The sequence below is a fragment of the Paramisgurnus dabryanus genome, chromosome 4 (assembly GCF_030506205.2).
Source record: "Paramisgurnus dabryanus chromosome 4, PD_genome_1.1, whole genome shotgun sequence".
Taxonomy (NCBI): domain Eukaryota; kingdom Metazoa; phylum Chordata; class Actinopteri; order Cypriniformes; family Cobitidae; genus Paramisgurnus; species Paramisgurnus dabryanus.
In genome coordinates, this window is record NC_133340.1 from 45,831,979 (window position 1) to 45,853,349 (window position 21,371).

Below are 21,371 nucleotides of genomic sequence, written 5' to 3' on the forward strand. Positions count from 1 at the left end.
TTTCGATTCAAAGCTATCAAATATAACAATCATCTAGTACGCAGTTTTTGACAGTTCGCTTCATGCGCATTTTACGTTTGATGCAGTTTAAACCAATAGAGTGCATTAACACTGAGCTGCTGACTACACGTCAGATAACACCATTTGGAAAACATGAGCGCGAGCAGCAGTTCAACTCCTCTACAAAGTGTACGGCCATATGATTTCCGCGATGCGGAAAACACGGACAGCATCGCGAAATGCATACAAATGGAATTAACTGCACAACGTGGAATGTCATGAAGTTGGCAGATTTTGGATTCAGTCATTTTAAAAACTCAAACTCATTATAACTCATTAACCTGCAAATGAAAGGACAGAAATGCGCGAAAACATTTCCCTTTTGTGTAATGTTGGACTTAAAGAAAGGTGTATATACTTCCGTTTCTCGTCATGCATCGCAAACAATGACAAGCGCCTCATCAGACTATAAGCAGGTTTCATTAAAGCCCGGGACACAGCAGACGAAAGAGGTACAGTATACTTTTTTTGCACGCGCACATCTGCACCACTTTGAATATTTACAGGCACGAGGGTTCATGAAGCGCGCACACAGAGAGCAGTCAGCACACACTTGATCACTAAACTTAAGTTTTCTTTCTTGTCTAAGTGAACATAAACAGCTGGATGTTTATCAGTATATTGAAGCAGAGCAGTTTTAAAGCTGTCTTGTGTCTTAAAGTGACAGTAACTTGGTGCTTTCTGTGTCAGAAATGTTTATTACACACCAAAAATTAAAATCACTCCTTACTCTTAACTGAACAAGCTTCTGCAGCTCCACATTTAAAATCCTACAGTGAGGACTGTGCAGTGTTTTATTTGTATTTTTTGCTTATGTTAAATCATAGATTCTAATAACTAATATATTTACATTTATGACAGATGCCTGAAAAGTAAAACAAGATGAGTATAGTCTTATGATTAAAAGAAAAAAATAAACATTTGCTTGTCAGAAGCATTGTTGTAGTGACAGCCAAAATACGTTGGCCTATATGTTATTTTAAATAAAACTTTCAAAATTTTTTTGTTAAATTGTATTTAAATGTTCTTAGATTAAAAAAAAGTTGGTCTGCAGAAGAGCAAAGTCCTGCAGACAACTTGACACAATGTTTAAGAGGTTTTAAATAAACAGTAGCACAGCATAATTTTTTGGTGCTATTAAAACCACCACAACAAACATGGATGTAGCTCTTTTATTATATATTATAATCGCAATTTTGATCAGAAAAATCGCAATTAGATTTTTTCTCCGAATCGTGCAGCCCTATTTTACGAGCCTCTGAATTAACTTCCCAGTCACATTAGCTACAAGCGACAGAGACAGAGCGGCAGGCTACCATTCATTTTCAATGGAAGTGGCCGTTTGCCAGCGACAAGCGACGAGCTCGCCGCTGCGCGAGCAAGGCGGGGCCAAAATAGACAAGCAGGCTATTTTATGCAAATGCTGAGCGATGCGACAAAGCGACTGCCAATCGGAGTGAAGGAGCAGCGTGACGTAGGTCTGTGGTCGAGTCTGAGAAAACAATTTAAGATGGCGGAAAATGCATATTTATGTATATATCTGATAAGTTTGGCATTTTATCTCATATATTTTGTTACTTTTATCGAGAAATAAATACTTTTAAATCCAAAAACACCGTTCTTGTAACGTAACAATACCTCTAAAGTGACTTTTGATACCGCTTTTGGAAACTAGCCAAGGAACGCCCATCAAGCGAGTGTGTGTCGCTCGGTGTCGTTCACTTTTGTAGCTAATGTGACTGTAGGGTCAAAGTATTCAGCTTCCGTGTTGTTCCCACGCGGTTCTTCCACAACCCAAGACTTCGTTACCATGGTTATCAGATAACCGCGTCAAAATAAAAGTCTATCAGAAAAAATGTATTTAAAAGTCATTATGGTTACATTTGGCAATCTTTAAAGACATGTTTACTGATTGTTGAGACACACGTCACGCGAAGCTGTGGGCGGGGCTACAAAAGTGGTCATTGTATTTGGCTTTAAACTTTATTTTTTTTTTATTTAAACTGAAGATTACTATGACATAATTGCAGTTAACATAAAAATAAAGTAAGTAATTGATAAATGAAACATTTGAATTAAATCTTTCTAATTACATTTTTGTTTAAAATCATTTTGCTTGTTTTGAACTAAGTCAAAACGTTTTTTTAAATAATAGAGCATACTGTTATTTGAAATTTTAAACGAATATCTGATTTATTCATTTAGATGAAGATTAATGAGAAAGATTTTTTTCTGTTTGCGCAAACGCTGTATGGACATAGATAATAATGAGCTCAGCAAGTTTGATGTAATGCTTATTATACTTTCGTAAATTCTCGTCAAAACAGATGTTTTTGAACTATTCTGTCAGTGCTTGTACTTGCGTGTCTGTGCATTGCGTTTCGGATCTGTCAGTCAGCGCAAGTCTTGTCGATCTTACTAACTTTTTAACATAAATCAGTCCTGAATTTACGTCTCTTAATAACTCTTTAAACATCAAGCAAGTCCTGCATTTTATTTTCAAATACCTGCATGTTTTTAAACCAAAACGAAAACAAAGATGTTTCATAACTAAAGTATTTGAATCGCTAGACAAGGGATTAATCTCATTTAGACAGAATGGGTCACATATGTAACTGTGCCTAAAGACACAATAATTGCTTAAGGGTGATGTATAGTCAATGCGCTCTCAAGTTCAACGCACATAGGCACAAGCTGTATGAGGCTTTGAAAATGAGAAGTTTGTTTTCCATGCCTATTATTAATGAGAATCAAGTTATTTGTCTTTTTCATTAAAATGTTGTAATATTATTTTTAATAAATATTTACAGTTATTTAAGTTATAATTATAATAAAAGCAAAAATGCAGTTAAGATGCCATTTTCATGTAATAAGACAAACTTCCGGTTTAATCTGAATACAAATACAAATTATTTTGAGATGGTTACAGACACAAATACAGATACAAATACTGACTCCGCTGCACACCCCTATTACACACAGTATTTTCTGTATGAAAATTATAAAAATATAAATAAAAAAAATTACCTGCTTTACTAACATAATAACAAATGAATATACTGTATAGCAAGCAACACTGTGATTTTTGATAAATAAGAAAAAAAATTGATTTACAAAAATGTAAAACATCTTCGTGCCAGTAACCATGTAATCATTTGATTTCTGACTTTTTTTACCTCATAAGATTACACTGCTAATTGATTTGTCAAATAAAACTTTACTTTGACAAGAAGAGCCATTTGTTTACTGTAAAAAAAAAGAAACATTCAAATATTAGAATAAGATTATGTTATGAACAAAGCATATTAAGTGTATCATGAAACAGTTATATAATACGTATGTACAAAGATAAGCAAGTTTACCATCAAAAGACACTGGAAGGGGTCCCCCATATTCTGCAGCCTGCAACACAACAGCAAAACACTTTGTGTTGTTTGTTCAGGTACAGCACCTACTATCTATATCAAAGTACATAAATACTCACAGCTTGGACCACTGCACTTGCCTCTGCATCACTGCATTTAAATGGACTATCACACAAAGACGTGTTCTGACTATAAAATAAGAGAAATGTCAGTTTATTTGACAACATTTAACATCTAATCTTATATCAATTTACAAATTACTGCAAAACAATTAAAATAAAAAATTGCCTGTTGTAAACACACAAAAACAAAATTCGAAAAGCCCCAAAAAATTAAGAACTTACACTCACCAAACAATTTCAAGATTTTTTGTCTTTGGTTTGGTCACTAACGCTTTCCAGTAGCTGTGTGTTGATTTTATGACTTCTAAGGCAAAGTCCTAAAATTATATCCAACAGTAATATTAGATGGTTTAATATATCAACTGTATTTTCACCATCAATTTGCAATGGTAGACTACCTTATTCTTGAACTGTCCATTTAATCCAAATTGGTTCTCAGGCTTTCCATCTGGCACTTTGTATTTTTTAAACCAATCCACGGTAGCCTCAAGGTAACCAGGTTTAACCTTTCTGACATCCTCAATATCTGTTAATGACACAATCCTGAAGATTACACTGTCACAAATGTAAATGATAAAATAACACTGTAAACATACTAAAAACTCACCGTTTAGGTTCAATGCATCAGGGTCCTCTATATTAATGGCTATTACTTTCCAGTCAGTCTCTCCTTCATCTATCAAAGCCAGAATTCCAAGAACCTTAACTTGAATTACCTGCCCGGCTACACACACCTGTGGCACAGAGATGCACAATTACAATTTACACAATTAACTCTTTCCCCACCCGCGTTTAAAAAAGCTGGCAGCCAGCATTTTTTATGATTTTCACAAAAGTTAAATGCCTTCGAGAAAAATGTTTTCTTAAAATATATAAACAAACAATATATCAATTGAAAGAACAGACCCTCTGCTTTAAGAAAAAACAAAAACATTTCAGCTTATCTTCATGTGTTCTCTTTTTATCACCTCTCAAATATGGGTAGGTTTCTTCAAAAATACAAAATTTTAAACAAAAAGCTGAGATAATTGCATTTTTGGAAAGGGCTTTGTTAGAAATCAGATTCAGAATGATGATGGATAATAACAGAGATATGGATTGCCTTAAAAACTTGTCATTGGCAGGGAACGCGTTAAAGCAGTAGTTCCAAACCTGGAGTCTAAGGGGGTACCAGAGTTCATGGGGGTCAGATATGCTTTGAGGTCAAATAAAGATGCATAAAATACTAAACTAATAATTTTATATAAACAATTTTTTTTAAGTTTTATAATTCATAAGCTTACAATTCCAAGATAACCATATTTGAGAGCTGATAAAAGAGAAGAAATGAAGATAGGATGAAACTTTTTTGTTTGAAAGCAGAGAGTCTGTTCTTCCATTTGATATATTGGATGTTTATATATTTAAAGAAGAACATTTTCTGGAAGGCTTAAACTTTTGTGAAAATCATAAAAATGCTGGTACTGGCTGGCAAGCAAAAAAATTAAACAGAAAACAAAATGCAAAGTGTAGAATTCACACTGAGTGTGTTAATAATTTCACAAAGCACTGTAATACATATGTATTACACTTAAGTTTGATACCCACTTTGGAGCCGATGTCACACACATCTATGGGGTCATTGTCTCCACAGCACTTGGTTTCTTTATCAGCGTGATTGGGATCTTCCCATGTCTATATTATAAAAAAAAATTATGTAGTGCACCTTTTATAAAATAACCATAACAAAAACCAGAGCCATACCTGTGGAAGTGCACCATAGTTCCAGATGTAACCTTTGTGTGGGAAAATGTTAGCTACATATCGCAGCTTGCCTTTCTTTACATCTTGTTTTATCGGGTTTAATGGTTCCTTTGTTGCCATCTGTAAGTTAAGGAAGTCATAATTTATTAACACAAAATACAAACTGTGGTGTTCAAAATACTTCTATGTTGCTATTATTAGGGCCGAGCACCGAGGAGCAGGACAAAGGCCTGCATAATAGGTGTAAAGCCCTATTGTTTTTCCTAAGGATTACTACTAGGGCCCAAGCACCGAGGTGCAGAGCCCTATTGTTTTTAATATGAATAAGATGAAATTTGGCACAAACATCATAGCTGTAGGCCGTAAGGGATGGGCAAAAGCTCAGACACGGACGTGGCGGGGGGGCTCTAGTGCCCCCTCTCTTCTAAAAGGTTTTAATTTACATACAGTCCTGAAACTTGGTACATATATTGTTCTCATCAAGACTTTCAAAATTACAGTCGATAGCTTCGCCCAACAAAAAGTCAGCCATTTGGGATTTAATGCTGATTTTTGGTCATTTGCAGGGACTTGATGCGATTGCCACCAAACTTGCTTAACATGATGTCAAGACATTGAAGATAAAGTGCATAGAATTTTGATATCTCGAATGATGTTGGCAGGGCAAGGCAAAACATTTATGGTGAAATCAGAAAAACAGGTAGTCTTACATCTATGGCACACATTTCATTGAGTGATTTCATTCACATCTGAGACATAGGTTTTAGTTACGGGGTCTGATCATATTGATGTAGTTATTTTAAGTCATGGGTATAGCACCACCAACTAGCAACAGGAAGTGTCTCTCTTAAACTTAAAATAGTCCACTTATATATACCCAAGTCAATCCAGACATGATTAGAAAAATGTAGAGACATGTAAAAGGCTTTGTGGATATCTTACGAAGTGTTGCCATGGCAACCTGTCAAATTTTAATATCAGGTGTATTTAAGGCTCTGAGCATGCTCAAAACGTCAGAAAATTTGGCACAGACGTCAAAGTTTTGGCTGGTAGGTGTGGGCAAAACTGTCAACATAGCCACAAGTAGGTGTGGCAAAAGGGTTCTGTAGCACCCACGTTTGACTAAAGTGTTGGGGTTAGTTTTAGTTCTAGTCCCCAAACTGCTCAGTAACAACATTACAAGTACACTGATATTTACCCACTTAATTGCACGTGCATCGTATTCTGGAAGGCACCATGTAGCGATGGCAATGACGTGCGGGGACCCACCCCTTGCAGCTATATTATTACTTTATTATTATTACTCCAGTAGTACAGACACATTCGCATAATTTTTGTCACATATTCTCAATTCTTTGATTCTCAATTCATATTCCTCTTAACAGTTTTAACTACTAGGCCTGTAGATGGCATTTGGACCTAATTTAACCCCCAATGTTACCTACATCACACAACATAAAATGTTGTAAAACTACAAATGAGTTAAACACTATTTAACATTAATGATATTTCTGGTCTAGTTCCAAAATGATCAGAGCTTCATGCATGTATTCAAGCTTCAATAAGACATTAGCACCAATTTTGTTAATATTATGTCAGAATGACAGCTGTCGCAAGTAAACTGTTTTTTTTTTGTCTCTGGTAAGCCCTCAATTAAACTAATAAATGTGACCATTTAGTGCATTAGATATGCTGTGTTCACTGCCAAGACGGTCACAAATATGGCGGCGGGCATGGCGGAAGTGACGTCTTTGGTACCCATGAATATATAGTAAATTATAGTAATATGGTAAAAAAAATATTGTATAGATAAGTATACCTCCATCTTGGCATTTGTCCAGCGAGGTACTTCTACAACCATATTAAAGAGAATCTGTTGAAAAAAAAATATTTTTAGCACAGAGTATGTGACTACAAGACTACTGTGATTGTTTATTACTGGTTACCTCATTTGTTTTAAGTTTCTTTGGTGGAACATCATATTCCTGTTATGTGGTGGAAAACATATGTTATAAAATGGATAATGCAAGTAAGATTATTTTTACATGACCTTATTAGAGAGATTTTCGCCTAGCCCAGTGGTTCTTAACGTTATTCCTGGAGGCCTCCTGCCCTGCACATTTTGTATGTCTCTTTTATCTGACAGACTCAGTTCAGTTCCTGGAGATCTCTTCCAATGAGCTGATGATTTGAATCAGGTGTCTTAAATAAGGGAGACATAAGGTGCGTTCCATTCGACAGGGTCCCAACGGAGTATTCACTGCTCCCTACTCCCTGAGCACGGTATATCAGTTGAAGTGGACTTCACTGACAATAACCGCTCATTTGGAACGCCCTGCAAACGTCATCAAAGAAAGTCAACAGCTGTGTCCCAATTCAAAGGCTGCGACCTTCTAAGGATGTATTTTAAGACCGATTGCGTCACAGCAGCGCAACTTGAGGGCTAGTCCCAATTCAAAGGATGCTTAGAATGAAGCCTCAAAATGTGTCCTTATTTCTCCGCGCTGTTAAGGATAGAACAAATGGATCCTTTACAACCGAGGATATCCCAAGATTCATTGTGTGCATGCAACGGCTGCATACAACGGCTGGATATTCTAAAATAAACAATTAAAAGTTTTATTAAATAAAAAAATGTATTTATCAGAAAACATTTTTCTTGTCCCTGTTATAGTATTCTAATTTATGTTTTGTGTTAATATTATTCTTTTTATGTTGTGTATATTTCTAAGGTTGATTAATTTGATATACTGTTGAATAGTTTAATCTACATCAACGTGTCATATTTTCTAAAATAAATTAATATTTTTCTTATTCCATATTTTTTTTAAGAAGTCAGAAACGTCTCCGCTGTGTCCTGCTGTGCGGTGGGTGCGTGCAGCAGGTAACGCCAATTATGGGTCCTCTGAAAGTTAGACCATCTCATTTCAGTTCTCTTTGCGAACTTCTGAGGCTGCCACCTTTAAAGACTGAGTGCTCACCCTTTAAGGTCGCATGCTTATAAGGTCGCAACCCTTGAATTGGGACACAGCTAACAACAGGGTCGCGCAGATTGCTATAACATATATATATATATATATATATATATATATATATATATATATATATATATATATATATATATATATATATATATATATATATATATATATATATATATATATATATATATATGTATATATATATATATGTATATATATGTATATATATATATATATATATATATATATATATATATATATATATATATGACTACATTCATTTTTAAATTTTTATTTACTGTCACATTTAAAGTATGTACACTATACAATAAAAAAGCATTGTTTTTTTTTACACACACACACACACACACACACACACACACACACACACACGTGGTCATATAATTGCATAGCGGTCTGACCGTTCTGACTGGTGATCACATGGTGCGTGCAATGACATTTGGGTGATTATCGCTCTCCACTTCCTGTGAAATGATGTATCAATTTTCCCTGATTCCTTATGCCATGCGCAGTGCCCTTTGAACGGAACATGTTCGCCCCCTTCGGATTGGAATCTCACTTAAGATGGTGGAATACCCTGTAAAGTCCACTTCGCAGTCCACTTACGGTTGAATGAAATGCACCTATACAAAATGTGCCGGGCAGTGGGCTTCCAGGAATAAGGTTAAGAACCACTGGCCTAACCTAAGAGTAATGTTTGAGGAACACATCCACCACCAACCTGTTCATCAGCCACATACAGAGGAATGTCATGGAAAGGAGATATGTACTTTCCATCTGAAGTTTCTGGAAAGTAAACATGACACAACTTGGCATCCAAATTGTAATTTTCATCAACGTAACTTAAAGGAAAACACCACAATTTTTCAATATTTTACTATGTTCTTAACTTAGACTTATTAATACATCCCTATCTTTTTTCAATGCGTGCACTTAATCTTTCTACAGCGTGTCATGAATGTGTAAGCATTTAGCCTACCCCAATACATTCCAGCAGGATCCAAACAGGGATGAATTTAGAAGCCACAAAACACTTCCATGTTTACCCTATTTAAAGACCATGAGTTCCATGAGTAGTTACACCAGTAAGTATGGTGACATAAAATAAAACGTGGCGATTTTTAAGCGGATAAAAACATGAGAACTATATTGTATGGCCGAAGAGCACTTAGTTTGCAGCACTTCAACCTTGGCGTGCAGTAGCATCATCACTCCTGACTACAGCCCATGTTATAGTCATGCGTAATGTCTATGCCGTAGGTTATCTGGAGCTTGAGCTTAGCTATGTGTAGCCTGACATGCACCTTGCCAAATTTTTAACAGTGTGGAAGTAGGGCTGTGCCTGTGCCGGTTGTAATGATCACCACCCAGGGTGCGCCCTGCGGTGGTGTGCATGTCACAATTTTTGAAAAATATAAACTAAGATCTCGCCCAGTGAGATGTCTTCAGGTTTATGTTAACGCAAACAGCCAGCAGACGCGGAGTTAATGTGCTATTTGCGAGGGAAGGCAACTGATATCAATGATGACCCGCTGGCTTGGGGGCAGAACAATGAGGCAAGATATTGCTGCTTCTCAATCCGAAGGCTGCAGCCTCTGGAGGTCGCATTTGCAAGCTGCATTCATAATCAAGACTGTCTCATTTCATAACATTAACAATTATAAAGTTTACTATTATTCTTTGTTAATCATACATTGTTGTAATATGCTTATGACTTGCAAATGTAGCTCGGTTAACTGAAATAAACCAGGCTTGATGATATGCAGCCTGCATATGCGACCTCCGGTCACCACACACACACACAATGTATAACTACTGCACCACCGGGGTGAATTTGTGTGTTACCATCGCGGTGGTAAAAAACTGCCACTGTCAAAGCCTAAGTTCTATGCGGACCGCAAGCGTTTTGCGACGGTGAGAACAAAGATGGGCCATGTTGAGGAGTGAGTTAACTCAAAGTGCAACATAAAGTAGCTGTTTATTTATTTCCATCCATGCTGGGGCCCATTTCAGAAAGGTGGTTAAGTGTAGGGCTGTGCAAAAAAATCAACTGCGATTCTCATACGCGTGTGTTCAGTAAAGCCGGTTTCGTGATTACAAGTAAATCACCTTCAGCTGCTTTCAGATGAAGCGGCATTTACTTCACAGAACCGTAGTTCACCAAGAAGCTAGGCAAAATCGCATAGATTATCGGAGTCGATTTTCCTCGATTATGAGCGTGATTTTGCATAGCTTTTCTGTGAACTATGGCTCTGTGAAGTGAATGCAGCTCCATCTGAAAGCAGCTGATGGCGTTTTACTACTAATCAAGGAACCGGCTTTACTGATGAAATACGCATGAGAATCTCAGACGATTTTTTGCACAGCCCTAGTTAAGGGAAAACTCTTGAGTATGTTAACCCTGAAATTTGGGAAACACTTTACCGTTTCAAAATGTGAGGTAGGTTAAACCTGAGACAGTGGGGTAAGTCATGCCTATTTCAGAAGGAGAGGTAACTTATACTCAGAGTCTGTGAACCTAACCTGGTCGGGAGCAGGACAGGTTTTATCCCATAAACTCAGAGTTTCTTGTGGTCTACTCCTAGGGCTGTAACGATTAACCGTGCAAATGCACGTTTTCTCAATGCATGAATTTTAATGAATTATGGTGAAATCTCGGCACATCCCAAAGCCAGGGGGCAGAAACTCCATTTGTTCCACAGAAAAAGTAGCATTACAAACGCTATTCCAGGAAATGTCTATAAGAATATTTATATCGTTGTTCTTCAAATTGTTTCAGGTATTTTCATGATAATAAACAATGTTTTGAATGACTTCGTTTAACAAGTGTTGCTTCTTTAAATGCATGTTATAAACGACTCCGACTCAATGATTTTAGATTGATAAGGACTTCCTACTGATTACAGAGCCGTAGTAAACCCACAAGCTGTGCATGAAACACAGAATCACAGCCTTGCAATTCAGAAACTATTTCAGACAGGCATTTTTAATGCGATTAATCGTTACAGCCCTATCTCCTCCCCATTTTTAAAGGAGTAGTGGTGTTTAACTCTTTCACCGCCAGCGTTTTTAAAAAAAGTTGCCAGCCAGCGCCAGCGTTTTTCATGATTTTCACCAAAGTTTAATGCCTTCCAGAAAATGTTCTTCTTTAAATATATAAACATACAATATACCAAATGAAAAAAACAGACCCTCTGCTTTCAAACAAAAAAAAACGTTTCATCCTACCTTTAGTGGTTCTTTTGCAATCAGCTTTTGAATATGGGTAGGTTTTTGCAAAAACACCATATTTTGAGCAAAAAGCAGAGATAATTCCATTTTTATGACGGACTTTTCATAGAGATCCCATTCAGAGCGATCTTTAAAACAGACACGGACATGCAGCAGCTTGCCATAGGGCAATACTTCCGGGTTTAAAAAGTTGCGGAAAGGCGCCACCTGGTGGATAATAGCGGTATTGCGGAATGACGGAAAATCTCGTCATTGGCGGGGAAGCGTTTTCTCTTAATTGACGAGATATCTCGTCAATAGCGGGGAAAGAGTTAATATTGTTAGTTGCTTTAGTACATTCATTCATTACACACATTTTTATTACATACACTAGTACGTAAGTACATAAGTTATAATCAAATTGCCAGTGCAAGTCCTTTTAACTTAGTGCTTATATTTTATAAATTACACTTAAATTTAAACAAAAAAATTTTTCAAATTATATAAAAATTATTTAGTATGTTGAAATGACTAGTAAAGCCAATTTGATATACTTAGGTGCAGAGACTGTCTAAGTGACTAAAATGTCATGTACTTTTATAGAGGATCTGATGATGTTGCATTAATTTGTAGGAAGTTACATTTATGTCGCGGGATGATTTTGAGACCCTGAGTGTATTTTTGTCATATCCACTTGCATTTATGTAAGCAGTATTATTTTTTTATTTTTTTGCAGTCATTTTGGATATATAAATATCCTTAAGTGACTAATATCAGCCTTTGTGGCCGTGCTTTACATCTGAACAGTTCCCTTTACATTTCTTATTTGTCCACTCATCATTATTGCTAGTCTAGTGGGTAATGCCTTGCGCATTGGTCAGGGCAGACGTACTGTCAGCGATCTGAGTTCGAATACCGGCTTGGCATATTTTCTGTTTTATTCATGAAAAATATTTGTAAAGTTCGTAGCCTTTTAAGTATTATGCGTGATTGTATTTTAGCTGAGCTGCTGTCCTCTTTTGTCCATGGGATTGCATCTGCATGAAAATGAATATAATAACGTACAGTCCTCAGTTTATTTTCTTCTGATATTTTAACTGTGTTGAAAAACTAAATGTACACATTTACTAGAGTAGCAATTTTCAACAACAAATTTTCTTTAAAATATATGCTCGTAGTTGCTGTGCACTTGCAGCAACACTTTCATTTTTAGTAGTTAAAATTATTTAGACCTCTTTTTTACATGCTGTTTTCATGCTAACTCATAAAATCGGAACTCCATTGATGATAGCTTTTCATAGTGGTTGTGTACGCGCTTGACTCAGAGTCAACCTACTCAGCCTAACTATTTAACCAACTCAGATCAGCTGTTCTGTAACCGAAAACTCTGAGGTGACCTACTCTGTTGACTCAAGTTTTAACTCGGAGTTGGTTGAACCTCCTTATAAACTAGTCTTCCTGGTCTTCTCAAAATATACACAACACGTTGCCGTTTCTTCTTCGTTTGTGGGTTAAACTGCTGTCCAAGCTGCTGCTTCATTGACGGCCGTGCTGCTACTGTGGTTACACGTGTGGATACTGCCAACCACCCTTACGAAAATTAACCATGGTTTTATTGTGGTAAAAGTGTAGTAACCATGGTTCCCCTTCGAGGGAACTCGAGCTGCGTCGCCGAAGCTACGCTATGGGAACGCCCTCTGCGTGATTGCGTCTGAAGCACGTATGTCAAATCAGTCCAATGGTCAAGTGACACGTCATAGGCGGGTGACGTGGGAACCAGGAAGCTATAAAAAGAGCACCCGGCAAGCCGACTTCAGCTCTTTGTGCCTCAGCAAGCGAGTGTGTGTCATTATCATGTCTAAGCAAAGTTTTAAGGAGTGTGCTTCCCCGTGTCCTCGTTTCATTACGAGCGAGGACTCGCATCGTCTTTGTGTTATGTGCCTCGGGGCACAACACGCACGATCATCTCTTGAGAGGGGTGGTTGTGCACATTGTGAAAGGATGCCGCTCCGTACGTTGCGCTCGCGGCTCGCTCTCTTCGAGGAGGGTGGTGAGCCGCGTGTTCCCCACGGTTCTGGCCCCGCTGCTGCCGAGGCAGGGCGGAAGCTGCGATCGTGGGGATCACAACTAGATCTCGCGGACGAGCTTGAGACGGGTCTCCCCCTTTCTCAGCCTTCACCCGCGGGATCTAGCGCCCCGTCTCTGGATTCGGAAGCACGCGCTGCGGTTTCTTCCGCCCAGGGCGGGAGCCCAGTTTTGCATGTATCGTCGTCCGAGGAAGTCGATATTATGTCTGTGGACGTGGTGGACGCTGAGGAGCCTTCTCATTCGTCCCCCGCGTTCGATGATTTGATGGAGGTTGTCACTAATGCTGTGGCTCGCTTAAAGTTAGACTGGCCGGCGGAAACACAGAGCGCTCGTCCTCAGAGCATGTTAGACGAGCGTTTTTTAAAGCAAAAATCTCAACCTTCGCGGCGCAACATGCCTTTTTTCCCTGATCTCCACAGCGAGCTGTCGAGATCATGGAAAGCTCCGTTTTCGGCCCGTGTTCATACCCCTCACGCCGCCATGTATTCCAACATTGTGGGGATGGGTGAGCACGGGTATTTAACGATGCCCCGGGTGGAGCAGACGCTTGCGAGCTATCTCTCCCCCGCTGCGGCGTCATCTTTAAAATCGCCTTCGCTTCCCACGAAACCGGTTAGGTTAACCTCGTCTTTAGTGGGTAAAGCGTATAAGTCTGCAGGGCAGGCTGGGGCTTCACTGCATACCCTAGCTGTCTTACAGGCGTACCAAGCAGAACTACTTAAAGATTTGGATACCGAGGCGGGGGGTACGTCTGATGTTTTTAAAGAGCTTCGTCGAGTCACTGATGTGTCACTCAGGGCAATTAAAGAAACTGCGAAAGCCGTGGGTAGATCGATGGGAGCTCTCGTAGCCACGGAACGCCATTTATGGCTTAATCTGTCTGAGCTTAAATCCTCAGATAGGGCTTTCCTCTTAGACGCGCCCGTTGCGCCCTCCGGTCTTTTCGGCGATGCCGTTAATACTGTCGTCGAGAGATTTACGGAGGCTCGTAAGCAGTCGGCGGCGTTCGAACGCTATCTCCCCCGCCGTGCTCTTGATTCTAGGGCTGCTGGGCGGGAGCAGCCATCGTATAGAGCATCGCAGAAGCGTAGTGTTGCCACTCGTGGTCCCCCTCAAAAGAACTGGGGTTCGGGCGGTCGTACTCAGACATCTTCTAAACAGAAAACAGACCTGAGGGCTGTTATTATGGCGAGGAAGGCGTCGGCTAAAAAGAAGTCCTGAGGGACGTAGTGTCATGTTTCCGAGGGCAGCCCCCAATCGGGGAGAGCCGGCAGTCACCTCACAACACGGTGCCCGTCTCTCCTCGATGCCCTCGGGATGTCAGTGTGTTAACCCCGCCGCAGTGTGTGTTTCGGGGCACAGCGGCTTCATATTCTTGTGTGCCTCGTGCGCGGGGCACGCAAGACCTCTCTCCGAGGAGGGAGGCATTAATATCACCCAGGTTGAACCCTGCCAGTTTGGTTCAGGGCACCGGGGAAAGTTTAAGCAGTACACAAAAAGCCAGTCTCGAGAGGCTGGTCCCCCTTATAGAAAATTCGGCAGCGTGGAAACTCCTGCCAAACGTGTCTCAGTGGGTTTTGCAAATAATAGAAAAGGGCTACAAAATTCAGTTTTGCAACCAGCCACCCCATTTCAACGGCGTGTTATCTACCATAGTGGGTGCTGGGCAGGCTCTAATAATGGAACAAGAAGTAGAAACTCTCTTGTGCAAGGAAGCCATAGAATGTGTTCCTCCTCACAACAGGGAGTCAGGGTTTTACAGCCGCCATTTCATAGTTCCAAAGAAAGACGGGGGGTTACGTCCGATTTTAGATCTACGTCATCTGAACCGGTCTGTTGCAAAACTAAAGTTCAAGATGTTAACTATAAAGCAGATCGTCACACAAATCAGATCCGAGGACTGGTTTGTGACGATAGATCTAAAAGACGCGTATTTTCACATATCTATCCTCCCGCAACACAGGAGATTCCTGAGGTTCGCCTTCGGGGGCGTGGCTTACCAATATCGGGTTCTCCCTTTCGGTCTATCTCTGTCACCCCGTACATTTACAAAGTGCATGGATGCAGCGCTGGCTCCATTACGACTCCGGGGCATCCGTGTCTTAAACTACATAGACGATTGGTTAATTTTAGCCCAATCAGAGAGTATGGCAGCGCAGCATCGAGATGCTGTGCTGACCCACATGAGAGAACTGGGGTTAAGGCTAAATGCAAAGAAAAGCATGCTCTCTCCAGTACAGAGGACAGCTTTTCTTGGCGTTATATGGGATTCAACGACAATGCAGGCACATCTGTCCCCTGCTCGTGTGGAATCCATTCTTTTGGCTGTAGGCAGAGTGAAGTTAGGCCAGTCACACACTGTAAAACAATTTCAGAGATTGTTGGGGCTCATGGCAGCAGCGTCCAATGTGATACCCCTTGGGCTGCTTCACATGAGACCGCTACAGTGGTGGCTCAAAACCAAAGGGTTTTCCCCGAGGGGCAACCCGTTCCGTCTGATCAAGGTCACGCGCAGATGTCTTCGTGCCTTAGATCTTTGGAAGAGACCATGGTTTCTCTCCCAAGGACTGATGTTGGGGGCTCAGTTCCGTCGAGTTACGATGACAACGGATGCTTCCCTCACAGGCTGGGGAGCAACTATGGGGAGCCATCTGGCTCATGGATTATGGGGGGCCAGGCAGCTCAGCTGGCATATAAATTGCCTAGAGATGATGGCAGTGTTCTACGCCCTGAGATGTTTCATCCCTCACCTGCGGGGCCATCACGTGTTAGTCCGGACAGACAATACGTCGGTAGTCGCGTACATCAACCACCAGGGGGGTTTGCGTTCACGCCCTTTGTACAAATTGGCGCGCCATATCCTTCTGTGGACACAGGGGAAGTTGCTGTCCCTCAGAGCAGTGTACATTCCCGGGTGTCTGAATCAGGGAGCAGACGTCCTGTCGAGACAGGGGCTGAGGCCCGGGGAGTGGAGGCTCCACCCTCAGGTGGTGGAGTCCATCTGGGCGAGATTTTACCAGGCGGAAGTGGATCTGTTTGCGTCCAGAGAGACGACACACTGTCCGCTATGGTTTTCTCTCACACTTCCAGCACCGCTGGGGCTGGATGCCATGGTTCAGCCGTGGCCGAGGCTACGGCTGTACGCTTTTCCCCCGATCGCTCTGCTCCCGGGAGTTCTGGAGAGGGTTCGTCGCAACAACGTCCGCTTGTTGTTGGTAGCCCCACTCTGGCCGAACCGGATATGGTTCTCGGACCTGGTGTCCCTCCTCGACGGCTCACCTTGGGAAATACCCGTCAGGAGGGATCTCCTCTCTCTGGCGGGTGGCTCGATTCTTCACCCCCGTCCAGAGTTATGGAAACTGTGGGTCTGGCCACTGAGGGGGCCAGACTCATAGAATCTGGTCTCTCAGCTGAGGCTGCCGAGACCATTCTTCACTCCAGAGCTCCCTCCACGAGGAAGCTTTATGCCTTTAAATGGAGAGTCTTTACTTCCTGGTGCAGCAAACACCTGCACGACCCTGTGAACTGCCCAATTGGTACAGTCTTGGAGTTTCTGCAGGAAAAGTTCACCGCAGGGTTATCTCCTTCTACACTGAAGGTGTATGTGGCGGCCATCTCGGCTTACCATGTTCCTTTAGTCGGGCAGTCCCTTGGGAGAGACCCGCTGGTGGTTCGCTTCCTTCGTGGCACTCGGAGGCTGAGGCCTGTAGTCCGACCCAGGGTCCCAGCTTGGGACCTGGCCGTGGTGCTGGAAGGTCTGTCCTTGGCTCCGTTTGAGCCCATTGAGACCGTTCCAGTCAAGTTTGTGGCACTTAAGACAGTACTTCTGTTGGCAGTCACTTCTCTGAGGAGAGTGGGTGACCTTCAGGCCCTGTCGGTTTCCCCTACGTGCCTTGAATTTGCACCGGGGATGGTTAAGGCTTTCTTGTACCCAAGGCCCAGCTATGTGCCTAAGGTACCGACTAATGTGCCACGACCTGTTGTACTTCAGGCCCTCTGTCCTCCCCCATTTAGGGATAGGAATCAGGAAAAGCTTAACTTGGTGTGTCCAGTGCGAGCACTGGATGCCTATGTTCACAGATCTTCTTTGTGGAGAAGGTCTGAGCAACTGTTTGTGTGCTTTGGCTCGCCCAAGAAAGGCCTGCCGGCGACCAAGCAGACACTCAGTAAATGGATAGTTGAGGCTATCTCTCTGGCTTATGAGACCACTGGACGGCCTTCACCCATCGCCGTCAGGGCTCATTCTACTCGGGGTATGGCAGCCTCCAAAGCCTTGTGGCTAGGGGCTTCAATGCAGGATGTCTGTGATGCGGCAGGCTGGTCCTCTCCGCTCACATTCGTTCGGTTTTACGAGTTAGATGTTGGTGCTACGCCTGGAGCCCAGGTGCTCATGTCTTAAGCTGTGCGCATTTTTACACACAGACAGGCATTTGGTAGTATGGTGTTTTGGTACATCGTTCCCATAGCGTAGCTTCGGCGACGCAGCTCGAGTTCCCTCGAAGGGGAACGTCTCGGGTTACTAATGTAACCATTGTTCCCCGAGAAGGGAACGAGACGCTGCGTCTCCCTGCCATACTCCCTGCATCCCTGTCTCGCCTTGCTTCGGCACAATCTAGCTGAAGTCGGCTTGCCGGGTGCTCTTTTTATAGCTTCCTGGTTCCCACGTCACCCGCCTATGACGTGTCACTTGACCATTGGACTGATTTGACATACGTGCTTCAGACGCAATCACGCAGAGGGCGTTCCCATAGCGTAGCTTCGGCGACGCAGCGTCTCGTTCCCTTCTCGGGGAACAATGGTTACATTAGTAACCCGAGACGTTTTTTGGTGTATTGATTACTATCAGCAAAACCATGGTTTTACTACACTAACTATGGTTTAACTATGGTTTTTGAAAACCATGATTGTCAAAACCATGGTTATTTTGTAGTTACTATGGTTTTACTACAGTAACCATGGTTTTTTGGTTTTAACTGTAGTAAAACCATGGTTAATTTTCGTAAGGGCAGCGGTAGCACGGCATAGCAACGGCATTGACCTTACGCACGACTATAAATTGGACATTACTCCCCCTCTTCCTCAAACTTAAAAGAGGGGGAGAAGTCAGGAGTGATGATGTTACTGTGCGCCAAGGTCGAAGTGCTGCAATCTAAGCGCTCTTCCACCATACAATATTTTTATCCGCTTAAAAAAATTGCCACCTTTTATTTTGTAACACCACACTTACTCATGTAACTTCTCATGTAACGGTCTAGAGAAACATGTTTGGTGGCTTCTAAATTCATCCCTGTTTGGAACCTAAGGAATGAATGGGGCTAGGCTAGATGCTAAAACATTCATGAGGCGCTTTACAAAAATTAAGTCACGTATTGAAAAAAGACAGGGATGTATTAATTCGTCTAAGCTGAGGTAAGAACATGGTAAAATATTGGAAAACGGTGGCGTTTTCCTTTAACCCTGCTGAAAAAACAGAATCAAACCAGCATCGACCAGCATGGGAATCAGCAAATCAGCACAAAAAAACAACATATGCTGGTCTTGCTGATAATATGCTGTTTTTTTTCCAGCAGGGAATTTATTAATGTGTTTAAATGTAAGGCTTTTGCATTTATTATCTTGCATTTATTCTGTTTTTGTTATTTATAGAAATTTTATTAACAGAAAACAGTTACATAACTGTTAAATATATACTTAATAGTGACACTGAAAGGGTAATAAGGTCAGAACTTACTGAAGTAAATCCTGTAGTCAGGCGAGTTCGGTCGTCCTCTCCTCTCCATTAAGTAATGCGTCATTCTTATTAGATGAGATGAAACGACTGGATTTAAACACTTTTTCTTTAGGGAACAGAGAAAAGCTAGAGAAAAACTCGTCGCATTACGAGCAAGTAAAAGCATTATTTAACTTTAATGGGTATTTCCTCTGCTTCTTCTTCTTCTTGACCCCCGGGCTTCCTCGGAAGCAGTATCGCCACCTACTGTATATCATCCTGCGCGTTACTCGATCCGATGTTGGAATCATTTGACTCTCCTCGGTTTTTGACTAAACTAATCAATCAGGCAAAACACACCAAACTGACTATGCCAAACAATAAAATATACCTAGTTACTTCAATAGTATGACAAAAGCAGTTCAATCAGTCCTACAGGCCACGGTTATCATGTGTTAGTTTCTGTCATGTTCTGCATTGCCAATATAAAGTGATTTTATATATAAGGCTCATTGTAGGACAGAAAATGCACTAGGGATATGATAAATGAGATGATCTCAAAATATTCTAACAATTAGTCTCTCTCTTTTTCGAGATGCATATAACAATTCAAAAAGTGAAATCATTGCCCGATTTGTAGAGATGCACCACATGCTGCAAGGACTCTCACTGCCCGTTGTTCAGCTTTCTTCCACACAACAAAGTTGAGGAAGATCAGAACCTATTTAGAAAGCCATTTAAGTCGTGCAGTTATCCATGAAGGTTAAGGTTGAAGTTTTCAAACATTCCCTCAGGAAATGCAATTGGAGTTAAAATGTGCAGATTTTGGGTATACATAATTTACACATTTAAACGTGGTGGGCTACTACACTACAGGCTTCTTATTAGAATAAAAAAGGTGGTATTCACACAACATCCAGCAGATGGCGCATGTAACAACATTTTGTACTTGACGTACTGTATCGCAAGCAATGTCTTTACAAATGCCACTTAAATATGGTAAGTAATTTGACTCATTATTTCATTGATTTTTACATCTTATAACTAATATAAAGCTATGCATATTCAGTTCTCAATGTTTTTATAATTGTTGGTTTGTAAAAAATGTCACATCCATTTCATAGTTTTGTGGCATTTAGTTTTTTTTCTGAAACACTGTTTGTGGATGTAACTTTAAATACTTTGGAGTACATTGTATATTGTCAATCTCAATTACAGTATATATTTATTTTTTGTGAATATGATCCAATATCGCTTATGTTAAAGAAGGAAAGTTTGTTTCATGGTTCAGTTTAAAAAAAAAAGGATTAAATCTCTTGCTTCGGGCTTTGCTATTGCATAAAAATATAAAAGTAGATAAAGTAAAAAAATACTGTATAGTAAAATACAGTATTATTCCAGTTTATTACTGCATTTGTAATAATACACTGTTTTTCACAGTGTAATGTTGCCTTGTGTTCTGTATTATTACCAACCCATTAACTTGGACATTTAGTGAAATTTATGTAGCATTTATTGTGGAACACTCTGCATAATCCTTGTAGATACTTGATGTTTACATATAAGCTCATTTCACTGCCATTTGTTTGCTTTTGACTGCAGGTTATGGAGGAAGTATCACATGATGTAATGCAGGTAAATGTCCTTTCCCTCATATGTTATCTAGATGAAACTGGTTTCAGCACTTCTTGGAAGGTTCAATATGGAATCATCTGTTTATACTATAATCATAGTGACAAAATATCTTCTTGATTTCTTTAACATTTGTTTGAACAAATAGTTCAACTTTTAGTATGTTGCATTACAGTGGCTTATGCATTTATTAAGCTTTCATATTCAGGAACATAGGCAGACAAGATATGTAAAACAGTCAGTTTTAGAGTAATGTTAGTTTTAATTAGCAAAGGCATCTGCAAAAAAAATAAGGCCAAGTTTCACAGACAAGGCTTAGCTTAAGCCAGGAGTAGACATTAGTTAAATTAAGATGTTTAAGCATCTTTTATAAACATGCCTTTGCCTTAAAAGGACTTTACTGGTGTGTATCTTAAGACAAATGGCAATGGCATATTTT

The 21,371-nt window shown here is 40.5% G+C and overlaps 1 protein-coding gene across 3 annotated transcripts; it reads right to left on the minus strand.

The window, feature by feature from the left end:
- Window positions 1–1,277: 1,277 nt before the first annotated feature.
- Window positions 1,278–19,534, minus strand: ppa2 (inorganic pyrophosphatase 2). 3 transcript variants are annotated; one of them, XM_065254865.2, is made up of 13 exons: window positions 19,322–19,534; window positions 9,014–9,078; window positions 7,237–7,275; window positions 7,110–7,163; window positions 5,291–5,410; window positions 5,135–5,221; window positions 4,155–4,281; window positions 3,946–4,073; window positions 3,776–3,864; window positions 3,545–3,614; window positions 3,423–3,462; window positions 3,237–3,306; window positions 1,278–1,903 (listed from the first exon to the last, which is right to left on the minus strand). In XM_065254865.2, exons 1-12 carry the CDS (start codon window positions 19,485–19,487, stop codon window positions 3,278–3,280), a joined length of 1,014 nt encoding a protein of 337 aa, XP_065110937.2. In that variant the 5' UTR covers window positions 19,488–19,534; the 3' UTR covers window positions 1,278–1,903; window positions 3,237–3,277. The 3 variants fall into 3 exon arrangements, with proteins under 3 accessions (XP_065110937.2, XP_065110936.2, XP_065110939.2); XM_065254864.2 differs by lacking the exon at window positions 1,278–1,903 and having other exon boundaries at window positions 2,281–3,306; XM_065254867.2 differs by lacking the exons at window positions 1,278–1,903; window positions 5,135–5,221 and having other exon boundaries at window positions 2,281–3,306.
- Between the last annotated feature and the right edge of the window lie 1,837 nt (window positions 19,535–21,371).

What these genes read in the sequence shown, in the direction of transcription:
- ppa2 (XM_065254865.2), bottom strand. Translation starts at nt 19,487, where the DNA reads ATGCTTTTACTTGCTCGTAATGCGACGAGTTTTTCTCTAGCTTTTCTC. An exon ending in ACTATGGTGCACTTCCACAG is followed by an intron (nt 5,222 to 5,290) that starts GTATGGCTCTGG and finishes TTTATAATATAG; the next exon opens with ACATGGGAAGATCCCAATCA. An exon ending in CAAGTGCAGTGGTCCAAGCT is followed by an intron (nt 3,463 to 3,544) that starts GTGAGTATTTAT and finishes GTTGTGTTGCAG; the next exon opens with GCTGCAGAATATGGGGGACC.